At 42.6% G+C, this 17,306-nt stretch overlaps 1 protein-coding gene across 2 annotated transcripts in view; it reads left to right on the plus strand.

Annotated features, from left to right (window-relative positions):
* The window catches only part of CDC23 (cell division cycle 23), a 47,865-nt gene that overhangs the window by 3,710 nt on the left and 26,849 nt on the right, over nt 1–17,306 (plus strand). The window contains exons 2-3 of one of the 2 annotated variants that reach the window (XM_033927741.1): nt 7,112–7,184; nt 13,647–13,784. In XM_033927741.1, the coding sequence (XP_033783632.1) occupies nt 7,112–7,184; nt 13,647–13,784 (211 nt within the window). The remainder of the gene's footprint in view (nt 1–7,111; nt 7,185–13,646; nt 13,785–17,306) is intronic. The other variant, XM_033927742.1, reaches the window with a different exon arrangement.

Genomic DNA, 17,306 nt, shown 5'->3' on the forward strand with positions numbered 1-17,306 from the left:
TATAATGATTATCAGCTGGTTTTTTCAAATATGCATCTGCTGTCTTTATATTTTGCACAGTAAAGTGAGTTATCTCGGGATGGACCCCAAAGTGACAGTCTGGGGCAGGAACTGGTTAATTGGAAGATGACAGAGGGTAGTAGTCAATGGAGATTGCTCTGAGGAAAGGGATGTAACCAGTAGTGTCCTGTTCTTGGGCCTGTTCTTTTAAACATTTTTATAAGTGATATTGCTAAAGGACTGTCAGGTAAGATTTTCCTCTTTGCGGATGATACCAAAATCTGCAATAGCCGGATGGTGTAAATAATATGAAAAAAGACCTAGCGAAGCTTGAGAATGGTCTGAAATTTGGCAGCTAAAATTTAATGCTAAGAAATACAAGGTCATGCATTTGGGCTGCAAAAAGTACAGTTTACGGGGTGAAGAACTTATGTGCACGACAGAAGAACGGGACTTGGGTGTGATTCTATGTGATGATCTTAAGGTGGCCAACAGGTTGAAAAGGTGACGGCAAAAGCTAGAAGGTTGCATAGGGAGAGGTATGGCCAGTAGGAAAAAGAAGGATTTGATACTCCTTTATAAGACTTTGGTGAGATCTCATTTAGAATATTGTGTACAATTTTGGAGGCCGCACCTTCAAAAAGATATAAAAAGGATGGAGTTGGTCCAGAGGAAGGCTACTAAAATGGTGAGTGGTCTTCATCATTCTCAATCTGTATACTTTGGAGGAAAGGTGGGAGAGGGGAGAAATGATAGACGTTTAAATACCTACATAATGTAAATGCGCGTGAGTCGCATCTTCCATTTGAAAGGATGTTCTGGAATGAGAGGGCATAGGATGAAGTTAAAGAGGTGATAGGCCCAGGAGTAATCTAAGGAAATACTTTTTTACAGAAAGGGTAGTAGATGCATGGAATAGTCTCCTGGTAGAGGTGGTGGAAACAGAAATTGTGTGAATTCAAGAAAGCCTGGGATAGGCACATAGGATCTCTTAGAGAGAGGAAGAGATAGTTAATGCTGCAGATAGGCAGACTGGATGGGCCATTTGGCCTTTATCTGCCATCATGTTTCTATGCTTCTAAATATCTGTTCATTGGTGCCAATGCCCACATAGCTAAGTGATCAGATAGGGCAGCTTTTACACAATCTTGTCTTTGGTCACTTGGCTGGTACTGGTAATGAATATTGACTGGGACCCACATAACCTCCGGGTAGCAACTTGAAGCAGTTTCCAGTCCCCCCCCCCCCCGATAAACTGACACTTCTCAATCAAGTGTGCCTCCCGCACTTCCAAACTCAACAGTGCTTTCTGCTTCCCAAACCAACAAATGTGCACCTGCAGAAGTTCCACTTGCCTGTACCTTCTTTTCCCCAGGCCTACCTTACAATCCCAGATGATCTAATGGAGTGGTTGAGGCAGTGAGTAAGACCCACACAGTTGTGCCCATGGTTGCTATGGATTCAAAATCACCATCACTACCGCTAGGGGACTAGCATAATGTCTGGACCTGGGCCAACATTGAACATCCAGGGAGAAGTCAGCGCTGAATATTGGGGAAGGGGGTTAGGAAGGGTAAGTGGTTATTAAGAGCAATGGTGCTCCCTGTGCCTTTGGGTATGTCCTTTAGGGCTGATTTATAAGAATATAAGAATAGCCTTACAGGTCAGACCATTGGTCCATCAAGCCCAGTAGCCCGTTCTCACGGTGGCCAATCCAGGTTACTAGTACCTGGCCAAACCCAAGGAGTAGCAACATTCCATGCTACCAATACAGGGCAAGCAGTGGCTTCCCCCATGTCTTTCTCAATAACAGACTATGGACTTTTCCTCCAGGAATTAGTCCAAACCTTTCTTAAAACCAGCTATGCTATCCGTTCTTAACACATCCTCTGGCAACGCGTTTCAGAGCTTAACTATTCTCTGAGTGAAAAAAATTCCTCGTATTGGTTTTAAGAGTATTTCCCTGTAACTTCATCGAGTGTCCCCTAGTCTTTGTAATTTTTGACGGAATGAAAAATTGATCCACTTGTACCCGTTCTCCACTCAGAATTTTGTAGACTTCACTCATATCTCCCCTCTGCCGTCTCTTTTCCAAGCTGAAGAGCCCTAACCGTTTTAGTCTTTCCTCATACGAGAGGAGTTCCATCCCCTTTACCATCTTGGTCACTCTTCTTTGAACCTTTTCTAGCGCCACTATATCTTTCTTGAGATAAGAAGACCAGAATTGAACGCAATACTCCAAATGAGGTTGCACCATGGAGAGATACAGGGGCATTATGACATTCTTAGTCTTCTTAACCATCCCTTTTTTAATAATTCCCAGCATCCTGTTTGTTTTTTGGGCCGCTGCTGCACTTTGGGTGGAAGGTTTCATCGTATTGTCTACAATAACACCCAAATCCTTTTCTTGGGCATTAATCTGTTTGACAAGTTTTTAAAAACTTCAGTCATGTTCCTCCAACCTCATTATCAATTCCCAACAGCCATCCACATCTTAATTACGCCACTGTTCCAACTTTTAGACTTTTTAGATCTAATTGATGTACTCTTTCAACTGTAATTGTATTCCAGTCTGAACGTTTTTACCTTGTACCTATTTGCTTGTTTCTATCCTGTATGAGACAGAATGTTTTGTTCTAATTTGTATTTCATTCTCTGACTGTATGTTTCTTTGCTGTAAACCACTTTGAACTTTTGGTATAGCAGTATATAAGAAATAAAATTATTATTAATCCCCAAGGTGGACCCTAGCATCCAGTAACTGTGATTCAGGTTATTCTTCCCAATATGCATCACTTTACATTTGTCCACATTAAATTTCATCTGCCATTTGGACGCCCAGTCTTCCAATTTCCTAAGGTCTGCCTGCAATTTTTCACAATCCGCATGCGTTTTAACAGCTTTGAACAGTTTAGTGTCATCTGAAAATTTAATCACCTCACTCGTCATTCCAATTTCCAGATCATTTATAAATAAGTTAAATAGCACCGGCCCCTGAGGCACTCCACTGTTTACTCTCCGCCATTGAGAAAATGACCATTAATATGTATTATTCACATAAGAATAGCTGTACTGGGTCAGACCAATGGTCCATCTAGTCCAGTATCCTGTTTCCACAATGACCAGTTCAGGTCACAAGTACCTGGCAGAAACCCAAATAGTAGCAACATACCATGCAGAATCCCAAAGAGTAAAAAGATTCTAGAACTCCAAGGAGTAGCAACATTCCATGTTACTGATCCCAGGGCAAGCATTGGCTTCCCCCATGTGTGTCTCAATAGCAGACTATGGACTTTTCCTCTAGGAACTTGCCCAAATCTTTTTTTAAACCCATCTATGTTAACTGCTATAACCACATCCTCTGGCAATGAGTTCCAGATCTTAACTATTCTTTGAAAAAATATTTTCTCCTGTTAATTTTAAAAATATTTTCCTGTAACTTTGAGTGCTTCGATTCATTTGTACCCATTCTATACCACTTGGGGTTGTATAGACTTCTCCCCTCAGCCGTCTCTTTTCGAAGCCAAAGAGCCATAACCTTTTAGTCTTTTCTCATATGAGAACCTTTTCTAATTCCACTATGGGCTCCTTTTAGCGGCTTTATCGCATGTACCTTTTTAGTGCGCGCTAGCCGAAAAACTACAGCCTGCTCAAGAAAAGGCAGTAGCGGCTAGTGCGGCCAGCAAATTAGTGCGCACTATTACGCGCGTTAAACCGCTAACGCGGCTTCATAAAAGGAGCCCTATTTATTTTATGAGATACGATGACCAGTACTGTGAGCAATACAGAGGCATTATAATATTATTCATCTTAATTGCCATCCCTTTCCTACTAATTCCTAGCATTTTGTTTGCTTTTTTGGCCGCAGATGCACACTGAGCAGAACATTTCAGTGTATTGTCTACAATGAAACCTAGATCTTTTCTTGGGTGCTGATCCCTAATGTAGACCCTTATGCATAAAATGGTCTACTCATGAGATTTCGTCTCCTCACTATGAATTTCATGAACAGGGAAAACATATGAACTCCAACAGTTTTTGCTAATTTAGCATGTTTTGGGATGTTGTCCTGGTTAGAAAAATGTTGCGTTACTTCTATATCAATTTTCAATATTTCCTGTTGGTCACTTCATTGTAATTTCTTTGTTTGGGGGGGGGGTTCACCATACTGTACTTGAATTTTTATATTTCATCTTTCTGCCTTTACTAAAGTAGCTCCCTTTTGGGGCTCTCCTGCAGCTAACTTTGAGAGTGCAGACATATGGGTCCCCTTCACTCTCTTGAAATTTTCCGCAGAAACATGACAGAGATGCTGCTTAGACCTTCAGAGGATTGAGGACCAATCTCTGCTCTAGATGTTCTTCAGCTTGGCAGAAAGACAGCTGAGTGGAGATATGATTGAAGTCTACAAAATCCTGAGTGGAGTAGAACGGGTATGAGTGGATCGATATTTCACTCTAAAAATTTACAAAGACTAGGGGACACTCGACGAAGTTGCAGGGAAATACTTTTAAAACCAATAGGAGGAAATTTTTTTTCACTCAGAACAGTTAAGCTCTGGAACAAGTTGCCAGAGGTCGTGGTAGGAGCGGATAGTGTAACTGGTTTTAAGAAAAATTTGGACAAATTCCTGGAAGAAAAATCCATAGTCTGTTATTGAGAAAGGAATGGTGGGAGTTGTCTCATCAAGCCAAATTCCAATACAGAGTTGTTGGGAGAGGTAGCTGGTCCTTGCTGTTTTATACACCCAGAAGTGACATTTTGTATTAAATGTTATGGGAAGCCAGTGATGTTTCTGAAGTGAAGTGGCTATCAATTTCTTCGCGAATATTCTTCAAAACATCATGCATCCTACACCACATAATCCACGGAAACTCAATCATTCCTCTCACCCAACTATTCTCAATAGCCTGATCTACCTCCAGGAGACTCAAACAGAATACAGTTGAATCTACCTTCCACGAAAAATCTCCATTACAGGCATTTGTTCCACTCCATGCTTACATTCATAGGAGTAAAAACATGGAATAACGTGCCAGAAATGATCAGAAAAGAAACTAAACATACAACTTTCCTCTTTGACAGCTGAACCTACTTGACTTCTCAGAAATGAATCTTTCTACCTCTTTCGCTAGATGAGTTCCTAGACAACTGATTTCTTGCCCCCTCTTACCCTCGCCCCCTTTCAAGGCCCCTTTTAGTCCTTCCTCCTGATCCCCTTTCAGATCCTCTCTGAATGTTGCGTAGAGCCTGACACACAAATAGAAGATTAGATTAGATGATGTTTCTGAAGTGAAGGGCGACATGATTACATCTCTTAGTGCCTGCTAATGCCACCCTGTTTTGATTGAGTTGCAGTCTAAGTAGTGTTAAGCCAGTAAGCAGCTACAAACCATCCAAGTTTTCTAATATAATTGTTCCTGGTATTTGGTTTTTGATAGTCCTGTGAGCAATTATTCTATATTAATTGGAATTTTAGAAATAAATGATAACTATACAGTGTTGCACACAATTTTTTTCAACATACCCTGCACTGCAGAAATGACTTGTAGAAGTGTATTTCCCCAAGAGGTAGGAGATTTTGCAAAAAGTTGGGCTAGACAGCAAACTTATGCTTTCCTTAATAATCAAGTGTGTCTGTAAGCTGTGTAAAACAGAGATCCTGAGAGTCAAATTCTTGAATGCAAAAGACAAACAGGAGAAACTGTCTTCACACCAGAAAGGGGCACAAAAACAACAATGAAGGAGACTAGATGGTGCTCAATCCTATTTATTAAACAGACTCGACACGATCGTGTTTTGGCCCAGTAAGGCCTGCCTTATTTATTAAAAATCCATGACCTGGTAGGGCATTTTTTCACTGTGGAGAGGAAACTGAAGTGTATACATCCCATGCTCTGCTTCTGCTCAGTTTTTTTTTTTCTTCAGTATTTTATTGCAATATTTGGACATTTGGATTGGTACGTCATTGGTTTTGTCACTCCAATACCAAGACTCCTGAGGCAGGCCCTTCTAAGCCAAAACACGATCGTGTCTAGTCTGTTTAATAAATAGGATTGAGCACCATCTGGTCTCCTTCGAAATTCTTAAATGCCCCATAAATGGTCCTTTATTCCTGCTTCTTCAATAATAACTGTTGCTACCAGCCTTAACTGGAATGTTTTGGGTCTGTTGTCCATACATTCTACTTGCTATATATTTGCGGGGTTTTGTATTGCTCTACAGCAGGGTTGGTCCTCGAGGGCCGCAATCCAGTCAGATTTACAGGATTTCCGCGATGAATTTGCACGCGATCTCCCATTGTATGCAAATATGTCTCGTGCATATTAATTTGGGAAATCCTGAAAACCCAATCTGGCGAGGGCCGAATTTGGACACCCCTGCTCTACAGTATCTAGCAGTGGATAGATTTTGTGTTGTCATTATTGAGGTGACACCAGAATTTGAATATACTGTATTTTTGTTTTGTATGGCAAGCGAGAAATCTGGGACTGAGGTGTTTAGATACAATTTTTTTTTAAGTATGGGATTGGCTGGTACGCAAATTCACACTAAGGACTCCTTTTACTAAGCTGCGCTAGATGCTAACGCCTCCATAGAGCTGTCATTAGTATTTTCTGCGTAGTGCAGGGGTTAGTGCGCGCTAATCTTCCCTAAATTTACCATGGATATTGAACTATTTTAGGAGTTTTTTTTCTTCAGTTGTGAATTTGTTCAGTGACACATACATGAGTATTGTCCATTAGGTGCGTCACAGCAGGAAAAGGGTTAACTGCTGGTTTAATGCATGAGTTTGTGCAGAAATAAAGGTTAGCAAAAAGTCAGTACATTCTTTTCTTGGATTAAGTGAATACATTTCTTGATTATTTGGATGTTCCACTCATTTCATTAGTTTTAGGAGGTTCCATTTCCTAACCCAGATAAATGGCATATAGCAAAACTATATTTGGGTGTACTAGCCATCCAGTAAAAAGATTTGACACTTGGGGTGTTTTTGTCCGAGGGATTATGAGTGGGGGTCTCCTGTAGTATGAAAAATCTCTGGAACTAGCGTGTGGTTGATAACTTAGTGCATTTATTACACCTGATAGGCTATTCTTCTGAATTTTAGGACATCTGAGCTAGCTTCTGCACTGGATCCGCTTCCTAGAAATGAACTGCCTCCTTCCCCAGCATTCACAGAGGTATGGTATCCAGTGAAGCAGTTGTGTGGTTTTCAAGGATGTGTTATGTATTTGTTTCATTGTTGCTAATTTTAGGATTTAGAGTGTTATAAATAAATTACTCTACCTGCTTTTATAATCAGTGGCCTGGAAACAGGAATAATATGTGAGCTCATCAAATTTTCTGATGACGGTTATTTAAAGAGGAACTTTTGAGACTGGGAGATTGGGCATCCAAATGACAGATGACATTTAATGTGAGCAAATGCAAAGTCATCGATATATTGAAATCCTCTGCTGTAGCTGCCAAGAAAACTAATCAGATGCTAGGAATTGTTAGGAAAGAAGTGCAGAATAAAACATAATTATAATGACTTTTGATTCCACACCTTGAGTGTCAAAAAAGTTATAGCTGAATTAGTAAAGATTCAGAGAAGGATTCTCAGAATAATTAAGGGAATGTACATGAGCAAAACCTAAATACATTAGCTGTGTCCTCCCCAGAAATTTTTTCTAGCCGGTAGGGGCGGGACAGGGAAATATGTTGGTGCAAATTAACCCCCCCTGCTTACAGTGAAGGAGTAGGAGTGGGGAAGAGGGTTGGCCATGAAAGTTACCCCTCCATGCTCACGGTGAAGGAGTAGGGTAGGGGTGTCCAACCTTTTGGCTTCCCTGGGCCACATTGGACAAAAACATTTTCTGGGGCCGCACTAACACTAGCTGATGAGCAAAAAAAAAGGCTGAGCAGGTCCCAAATTTACAATCACTAATATAGAAGAACCTTCATTAAAGGGACACTGTGGAGAAGAACCCAAAAAAGCAGTAATTCTTACCCTGACTGAGTGATGCTCCACGTACACCGCTGGCAGTGGGAGCAGCCACAGGCTTCCGCATCCCCACTCTGATGAGCAGAGATGCGGGCGCGTTCCTTGTTCTCCCATTCACTTCTATTACAGCTATGGTGAGCCTCTTCAGAGGTGAATCTCATCAGTGCGGGGATGCTGAATCAGCTGTCAGCAACGCACATGGAGGATCGTTTAATCAGGGTAAATATTACTGCTTTTTTGGGCCTCCTCCCTGCCCCCCCCCCTTGGTTTTCATGTATGCATGAAAGCAGGGTCAGCTTGAGGATATTGCCTTTGGCTGCAAAGCTTGGAGATTTTGAGTTGCCAGACTGGAGGAAGATGTCTTCAGTTGGCAGGGCTTGGGAATATCCACTAGTTCAAGTATTTATAAATTGCACTCAGGCAGGGAGAAACTTTGCTGCCCCTCCACTAATTTTGGGCTCCAGTCCCTCTTCCAAATCAGCTGTATATGACTGCGCCACTGAATACAAAAATAATTATGATGCACATATCCCAAAGCTAACATATTCCAGTTAATAAATTCATAATAAAACAATTTTTTCTACCTTATTGTCTGGATGTTTTGTTTTTCCATCATCTTGGTCCCAGTTTCTCTTTCTGCTTTTTGTCAGTCTTCTACCAATTCTCTTTCCAATGTTTGCTGTCCAGTTTTTCTCCTCTCAATACTGTTCCATTCTTTCCTTATGCCTGTCTCCAATGTATTGATTTTTCCCTTTCAGCTTTCTTAACTTTTTCTTTTCTGCCTCTGTCCACTCAAATCTTGCCTCCTTTCTCACCCTTCTTCTTTTTAAATGTTCAGCTACCTCTCAATTCTCCATCTTCTCTCAGTCCCTAGCTCTCCCATCTCACTCCTTTCCCAGCCTCCTATTTCCTTCTATCTACTCCCCATTACCACATTTCTACCACTGTACTCACTCCTCTCTCACTCATCTTGTCATCTCCCTTTTGACCTCATCCACATGACTCATAACTTTCAGAATTCCCCTCCCTCTCTCCACTGGTCAGGTTGTAACTCCCTGTCCCTTTCTTTCCATCTCCTGCCTAGCATCTTCTTATCCCAGCTCTCTTCCCTCCTGCCCTCCCATGGGTCCATCTCTCTTCCTCTATCTCCATGGTCCAACATTTTGCTCCCTCTCTTTTCTGTTTTCTTCTTCCCTCTCCCTTTGATGCTGAACAATGAAATGGAGGGGGAAAAAAGAGAGATGCTGCATCTCTGCCTTCCATCCACATACCTAACATTTCTCCCTCCTTCCCATCCCAAGATCCAACTTCTCTCCCTTTCTCTTCCCAACTGACCCCATCCCATCTCTCCCCCTGCCTGCCTGCCTCCCTTCTCCAGGTCCACCATTTCTTCCTTTCTTTTCCCAACATTTCTCCCTTCAAATATCTCTTTCTCTCTTCCTCCATACCAATGCCATAAATTCTGTGCAGGGTATCAGGATTATGCAGGTAAGATGAACTAGACCATTTCTAGAATGCTTTTGAAGAGTTATCAAATGTATCTACAATTGATCTGGATCTCTATAGCAGTGTTCCTCAACCTATTGACACCTATGGACCGGCGGAAATAAAATAATTATCTGGGCACCGGCACCAGTCCACGGACTGGCAGTTGAAGAACACTTGAATAAGTCATGCCCATCTCCACTCAATCTCTGCCCCAAATCCTGCCCCCATAATAGTACTAATTGTAACACCATTTGTTCCATTCATTTTTCATATAAACACACAATATAATTGTATTAACAGCACATAATGCTTAACCACAAAATTAAAATACACAAAGCACACTGTATGCTTTTTAACATTCATTCCTACAATAAAACAGATAACCCCATGCAAATGCAGAACCAAAAATTAAAAGTACTAATATTTTACAAACCCTTAGATGCAAGGCTCTGCAAGCAGTACAACCTCAGAGGAAAAGAAACCAATGCATTTCTTCCTGAACAGACAAATCAATCACTAAATTAAAAAAAATAAAAGCATTTCCCCTACCGTTGTTGTCTCTCTCCCTCCATGTGCCTTGCCTTCTGGCCTGCCCCCTGGTGTTATCTTTGGGCCGGTCCACTTTGCGATCAATGCAGTATCTTCGGGCCGGCTCCCTGAGTGCTGCAGCTCCTCGCATGCATCCCGCGCCTCATCTGGAAGCCTTCCCTCTGACGTTGCGATGTCAGAGAGAAGGCTTCCGGTTCAAGTGCAGCCCGCGTGGAGGAGCCTTTTCCCATGGCTTTGTGCACTGCAGCACTCAGGAAGCTGGCCCGAAGACGCCGCGTTGATTGCACCGTGGACTGGCGGCTGAAGGAACGCTGTCTTGGGCCCGATGGACGTGCCAGCCCTGTGAACCAGCAGAAAATTTCTGCAGACTGGCATCGGTCTACGGACTGGTGGTTGAAGAACACTGCTCTAGAGCACCTGGTTTTGGGCATTTCCACCAGCTGTGTGCAGTGAACTTTTATCCCTCTACATGAGGAACTATCCTCTGGGAATAATTTCTAGTCTTCTTCCTTTTGGATAGAGTGATTGTCATTCAAACAGTCATAGCTGCCAGTGCAGAAATTAGAAATAAATTTAAAGAAATGGGTCAAGTTATTTTGGTCTGTTCCCATTTTGTACTGTGTATGAAGGTTTCAATCCCTTATACAAATTTCTAAGTTTATTCAAGACCACATATATGAAATACCCCAAAATACTCACCAATTAATAATTCAGAAACTTCAGTCAGAGTCTCAGGACTCCTACAGCCACTTTGGTTCTTGGGACACATTTTTTTTTGCAAGCCGCACACCAATCCTCTTCCCTGTCTCTACTCCAGGGGTGTCCAACCCGTGGCCCGACAAGGAGTTTTGTGCGGCCCAGCTTCTCTCTCCTTCCGGCGGTAGTTTTCTGGCCGGCTCACTTCTGCAGTCGGCTGCGGGTGGCGTCGGCTCCTCGTGCGCGATTCATGGCTGATTCGGAAGCCTTCTCTGTGACGTCGTGGTAGACATTGCCCGCGGTAATTGTAAAGTCCCGGAATGGGTCCTCCGAGCACCCTTTTGTCTGTGGCTGAGGTCCGGATCCTGGCGCTTCACAGGTGAAGACTGAGCAGAAGTAGTTATTGAGTAGTTCTGCTTTGTCTGCGTCTGAGTCAATGAAGTTGCCGTCAGGTTTCCTTAGGCGCACAATACCGCTTGAGTTCTTCTTCCTGTCGCTAACATACTTAAAAAATGATGTATCCCCCTTTTTAACATGTCTTGCAAAATTTCCTTCCATTCGGAGTTTGGCCTCCCTGACTGCCATTTTAACATTTCTAGATTTCGCCAGAGAGGTTTCTTTAGCTTCCGGCTGTTGTGAATGTTTGTAGGTTACGAATGCTTTACTAGTTCTGAGATCTCTGCTGAGAACCACTTCGGTCTGTTTTTCCTGTGCCATCCCTGTAGGAACTCAATTTCCCTGTCCTCATGAGTTTTGTTTCTGTCCCTCTCCTTGCCCCATTCCTGTAAGCTCTGCCTTAACTGCACAAGCCTCGAACACATGATTTTAAAGTGTTTGAGGCTTGTGCAGATGAGGACAGAACTTGCAGAAATGGGGCAGGTACAGGAAAAGAACTCTCTGGGATGGGTAAACGAGTTCCCATGGAGACGGGAAAAAATTTGTCCCCGTGCCATTCTCTACCATGTACAGCAGCAGCCAAAAAAGTCAAATAGACTGTTGCTGGTATTTTTTTTCTGTTCCTTTCTGAATTATGCCTGAGCATATAGTCCCTTTACGTTGTGACTATACCTTGAGTGTTCTGTGTAGTTCTTCTGACCCCTATAGCTCAAGAGATGAAGAGGTAACAGAGGAGGGCAACAAGAAAAGATTGAATGCAAGTGACCTGGACTCAGTGGACTGTTGGTCTGACCAAGCCTGACATTCTGTATATTAGACTGTTCCACATAAAGTAGTAAGCAAGTTAACCTGTCTGAGAACTGGAAGAAAAAAATGGATAAAGTAAATGGAAATTGACTTGAGTAGTAGGATGCTGGATGATGTTGCTCTTTATATAGGTTAGAGGGGTACATGTACCCACATTTTCACGGGGAAACCCTGCAAATGGCTACCCTTTGAACATGTGCTTTGATTCTTCATTGGAACTTAGAAATCCTATGTCAGTAAATGGCACCCAAGTTTTGACACTGTTAAAAATTGGCACAGAGTACTCTTCTACAGTTTTACGGGTGCTCTGAGCTGAGCACTCTTTATAGAGCCCATTTCTATGTCTAAATTTGTGTGCCTGTAATTATGCCAATGCTGGTGCTCACTTCTTGGCAGTTGTGCACAAGAATGGTGCTAATTTGCAACTGTGTGCAATTTCTTAGAATGCCCCCCTGCGTCTCCGACATAAGGATGCACTTATCAGAAAGTTAAACCATTAGCATGCTAACACACATGCAAAAATCTTTAAAATCTTCCGAATTATACTTTATTGAATAAATATTGCAATTATACTCACAATTAGCAGGAGTTAATCAGAGGCTGGCAGTCTCCGGACACAGGTTTCTTGGTTACAATATGATGTAGAAATAGGTGAAGGTTTGTAAAGCAGGGATGAAGAAAAAGCAGAGCAGTGAGAAATTCAGGATGCTGGTCTCAGGGCACTGGTCTTTGACCTGGGGGCCACCGCGGGAGCGGACTGCTGGGCACGATGGACCACTGGTCTGACCCAGCAGCGGCACATTCTTCTTATTCTTATATTCTTATGCCAGGGAAGAAATGCAGAATTATGAGGTCAGATGCTTATGCATGGTGAAGAAACAGTCCTATAATCAAGGGGGTTTCAACCATGTGGCTGATGCAGGCAGAGGCACAAGTGAGACCCTGAACAAAGGGACAGAGAGCAGCACCCAAGGAAGGGGTAGGGATGCAAGAGATAGTCCAATAGGAACAGAGCTTAGCACCGGGTAGCAAAAGAAATGTCACACCTTACTGACCTTGCCAGGGCAAAGGTATAGAAATGACCAGGAAGTGAGACAAAGGATTCAAGTTTAGCTGAGAGAAGAAAGGGAGGTGGTCTTAGGAGGAAGACCACTGGCAGAGAAGCCTTTCCAGGCAAGCAGGAGTGGCTGCAGCAGATGTAACACTACATTGCCCACAGGGCTTAGCTCACATATCCTGGCAAGAAATAGCTACACCAATAAAGTCAGTAAATTTCACAGAAATCACATAAAGCCTATCTTGGAACCCTGTCACAAGCAGGTTAAGGCTGCTGGGGGCATAACACCACCCCCTTTTGAGTCATGCATGCGGTTATAGAATAGCACCCAGGAAGATGGGCATTCAAATATTGCCAAGTAATTGCAATAATTAACATCAATTTATTGTAATTAATTGGCTTGTAAGCATCTTTTAGCAGCACCCAGATTTGGGCACCATGTATAGAATCTAGAGATGAATATAATACCTGGGAGCCACATTTAGAACCAGTGATGCAGGTTACAGAAGGTTCCTGGCCTTGGGACTAATAGCAGTGTGAATCCCTAGGTAGCTGTGAATGAAAGTTCATAGCACCAGATCCCAACCCTGCTTCCAGTTTGAGCTGGAAGAGAAAGGAGGAAATTCTTCAGATGGAAAGATTTATTTCTGTCTTGTCTTTCAGGATGAAGTATATGATCTGGATTCCTACACACGTGCAAAGTCCTACTTTTATCTAAAGGAGTATGACAGGGCTGCATACTTCTTGCGGGGCTGCAAGAGCCAGAAGGCTTACTTCCTATATATGTACTCAAGATACCTGGTAAGAACTGCATTTCAGCACTTTATTAACTTGCTCCTTTGGGGTGGGGTTGTGATGAAGGAGATGGGATAACTTTCCCATGAGGAAAGGTTAAAATGGCTAGGGCTGGAGAAAAGGAGGATGATGAAAGCGTGAACAGCCTTGTTTCATAATCAATCAGCACAGGCCCTTTTTTGCCGTCATATTCTGTTTCTATGTTCTTCAGATACGTTAAAGGGAAGTAGCCGGCTAGGGAGGAGGTGGGACTGCTGGATGACGGAGATAGAAAGGGAGTGGTGAAGGAGGAAAAAGAGGTGGTGGATAGACTAAACATGTTCTTTTCGTCAGTATTTACAAAGGAGGACACATCCAACGTGCCGGAACCTGAAAAAATCTTCACAGGAGATCTAGCAGAAAAATTAACAACAATGGAGGTAAGCTTCGAAGATGTACATAGGCAGATAGACAGATTAAAAAGTGACAAATCTCCGAGTCAGGACAGAATCCACCCCAGGGTTTTGAAGGATCTAAAGGAGAAAATAGCGGAACTACTACAGCAGGTTTGTAACCTATCCCTGAATACAGGCATGATCCCGGAGGATTGGAAGATAGCCAATGTTACGCCCATTTTTAAAAAGGATCGAGAGGTGACCCGGGGAACTACAGACCGGTAAGTCTGACTTCGGTTCTGGGGAAGATGGTGGAAGCACTGATAAAAGACAGCATCGATGAGCATCTAGAAATAAATAAACTGTTGAAAACAAGCCAGCATGGCTTCTGCAAGGGAAGATCGTGCCTAATGAACTTATTGCACTTCTTCGAAGGAATTAACAAACAAATGGACCAAGGGGACCCCATAGACATCGTTTACTTGGATTTCCAAAAAGCCTTTGACAAGGTACCCCATGAACGCCTACTATGGAAACTGAAGAACCATGGGGTGGAAGGAGACGTACATATAGATGGATCAAAAATTGATTGGCGGGTAGGAAGCAAAGGGTAGGAGTGAAGGGCCACTACTCTGACTGGAGGAGGGTCACGAGTGATGTTCCGCAGGGGTCGGTACTTGGACCGCTGCTGTTCAATGTATTTATAAACAATCTTGAAACAGGGACGAAGTGCGAAGTAATAAAATTTGCAGACGACACCAAACTATTTTGGGGGTTTGGGACAAAAGAGGACTGTGAAAACTTACAAAGGGACCTGAACAAACTAGAGGAGTGGGCGACGAGATGGCAGATGAAGTTTAATGTAGAGAAATGTAAAGTCTTGCATGTGGGAAACAGAAACCCGAAGTACAGCTATACGATGGGAGGGCTGGTAATGGGTGAAAGTACACTAGAAAAGGACTTGGGGGTAATAGTGGACAAGACAATGAAGCTGTCAGCACAGTGTGCAGCGACCTCAAAGAAGGCGAATAGAATGCTAGGTATTATCAAGAAAGGTATTGCAGCCAGAACGAAAGAAGTTATCCTGCCATTGTATCGGGTGATGGTGTGCCCGAATCTGGAGTACTGCGTCCAATATTGGTCGCCGTACCTTAAGAAGGATATGGCGTTACTCGAGAAGGTTCAGAAAAGAGCGTTGATAAAAGCTATGGAAAACCTTTCATATGTTGAAAGATTGGAGAAACTGGGACTCTTTTCCCTGGAAAAGTGGAGGCTTAGAGGGGACATGATAGAGACTTACAAGATCATGAAGGGCATAGAGAAAGTGGAGAGGGACAGATTCTTCAAACTTTCAAAAACTACAAGAACGAGAGTGCATTCAGAAAAATTAAAAGGGGACAGATTCAGAACCAATGCTAGGAAGTTCTTCTTCATCCAGAGGTTGGTGGACACCTGGAATGCGCTTCTAGAGGGTGTGATAGGACAGAGTACAGTATTGGGGGTTCAAGAAGGGATTGGATGATTTCCTGAAGGAAAAGGGGATAGAAGGGTATAGATAGAGGATTACCATTCAGGTCCTGGATCTGATCGGCCGCCATGTGAGCGGACTGCTGGGCATGATGGACCTCTGGTCTGACCCAGCAGAGGCACTTCTTATGTTCTTACTTTGACACAACATCATTCCGCTTCCTGGTGCAATCCTCCATTTTAAACCTACTCTACTATTGTAACATCATTTATCTAGGGTCTTTCAAGAAAACAATTCAAAGATTCCGAATCATACAAAACTCAGCTGTGCGATTGATTTTTGGCATAAAGAAATGGGATCACATAACCCCCTACTATCAAAAACTCCACTGGCTGCCCCTGGAGGCAAGAGTATTGTTCAAATTCGCCTGCCTTTGTTTCAAATCCATTCTTGGTCTGGCCCCTCTATACCTGGTCTCCCACTTTAAACTAGATTGCTCCACCAGGCCTACACGCAGAATACGTATGTTTAGTCACCCTACAACAAAAACCTGCCGATACAAAAGATTCCTTGACAGAACTCTTGCCTTCCAAGCAAGTCAACAGAACGACTGGCTAAGCAGCAGCATCAAGCACTCTTCATCCTTCCTCAACTTCAGAAAACTAGTTAAAACCAACCTCGGTGTTCTCCCCAGACATTTTTTCCAGCCGGGTGGCATGAAAAAGTAGCCGGGTGGGGCGCGATGGGAAAATTTGGTGGTGGGGAAAATTAACCCCCTCTTTTACTAAGGTGCGCTAACATTTTTAGCACGCGCAAACTCCTGCACTACACGGGAAAACTAACGCCAGCTCAATGCTGGCATTAGCGTCTAGCGCGTGTGGTAATTCTGTGTGCGCTAAGCACACGCTAAAACTATTTTCGCAACTTAGTAAAAGAAGCCCTAAATGTGTACTATTTTTATTAGTTTATTATTATTTTCCAATGCTCAATATGACTTCCTTTTTTAAGGTTTGACACTTGTGCCAGAATATTTTTACTTAATTTAAGAAGCATCCAATGCTAGAATGGAATAATTAGATATTTGCCCTCTTTCAAATGGTATAGAGCAGGAATCTCAAAGTCCCTCCTTGAGGGCCGCAATCCAGTTGGGTTTTCAGGATTTCCCCAATGAATATGCATTGAAAGCAGTGCATGCACATAGATCTCATGCATATTCATTGGGGAAATCCTGAAAACCCGACTGGATTGCAGCCCTCAAGGAGGGACTTTGAGACCCCTGGTATAGAGGTTTAAAAAAAGGGAAAGGCGTTAATGAAGTCATTAGGTTCAATTTAGCCATTTATTTCTCCATGAATTTAAACAACTAAAAAAAAAAAGATAAATATAGCTCATCCAGTCATACAAAAATGGCTCTACAGCAGGAGTGCCCACACTTTTTGGGCTTGCGAGCTACTTTTAAAATAACCAAGTAAAAATGATCTACCAACAATAAAATTTTAAAAAACACAAAGCACATTGTACGCAGAGAAAATGTTAATTATCATTTATATTCCGCGAGTTTTCAAAGAGGTAAAGGCAGATAACTTTATGCAATGTCACCTCAGGAACAACTGTACAAAAATAAACAAATATACCCCCTCCCTTTTTACTAAACCACAATAGCGTTTTTTAGCGCAGGGAGATGTG

This window comes from Geotrypetes seraphini, chromosome 18 (assembly GCF_902459505.1).
Source record: "Geotrypetes seraphini chromosome 18, aGeoSer1.1, whole genome shotgun sequence".
Lineage (NCBI taxonomy): Eukaryota > Metazoa > Chordata > Amphibia > Gymnophiona > Dermophiidae > Geotrypetes > Geotrypetes seraphini.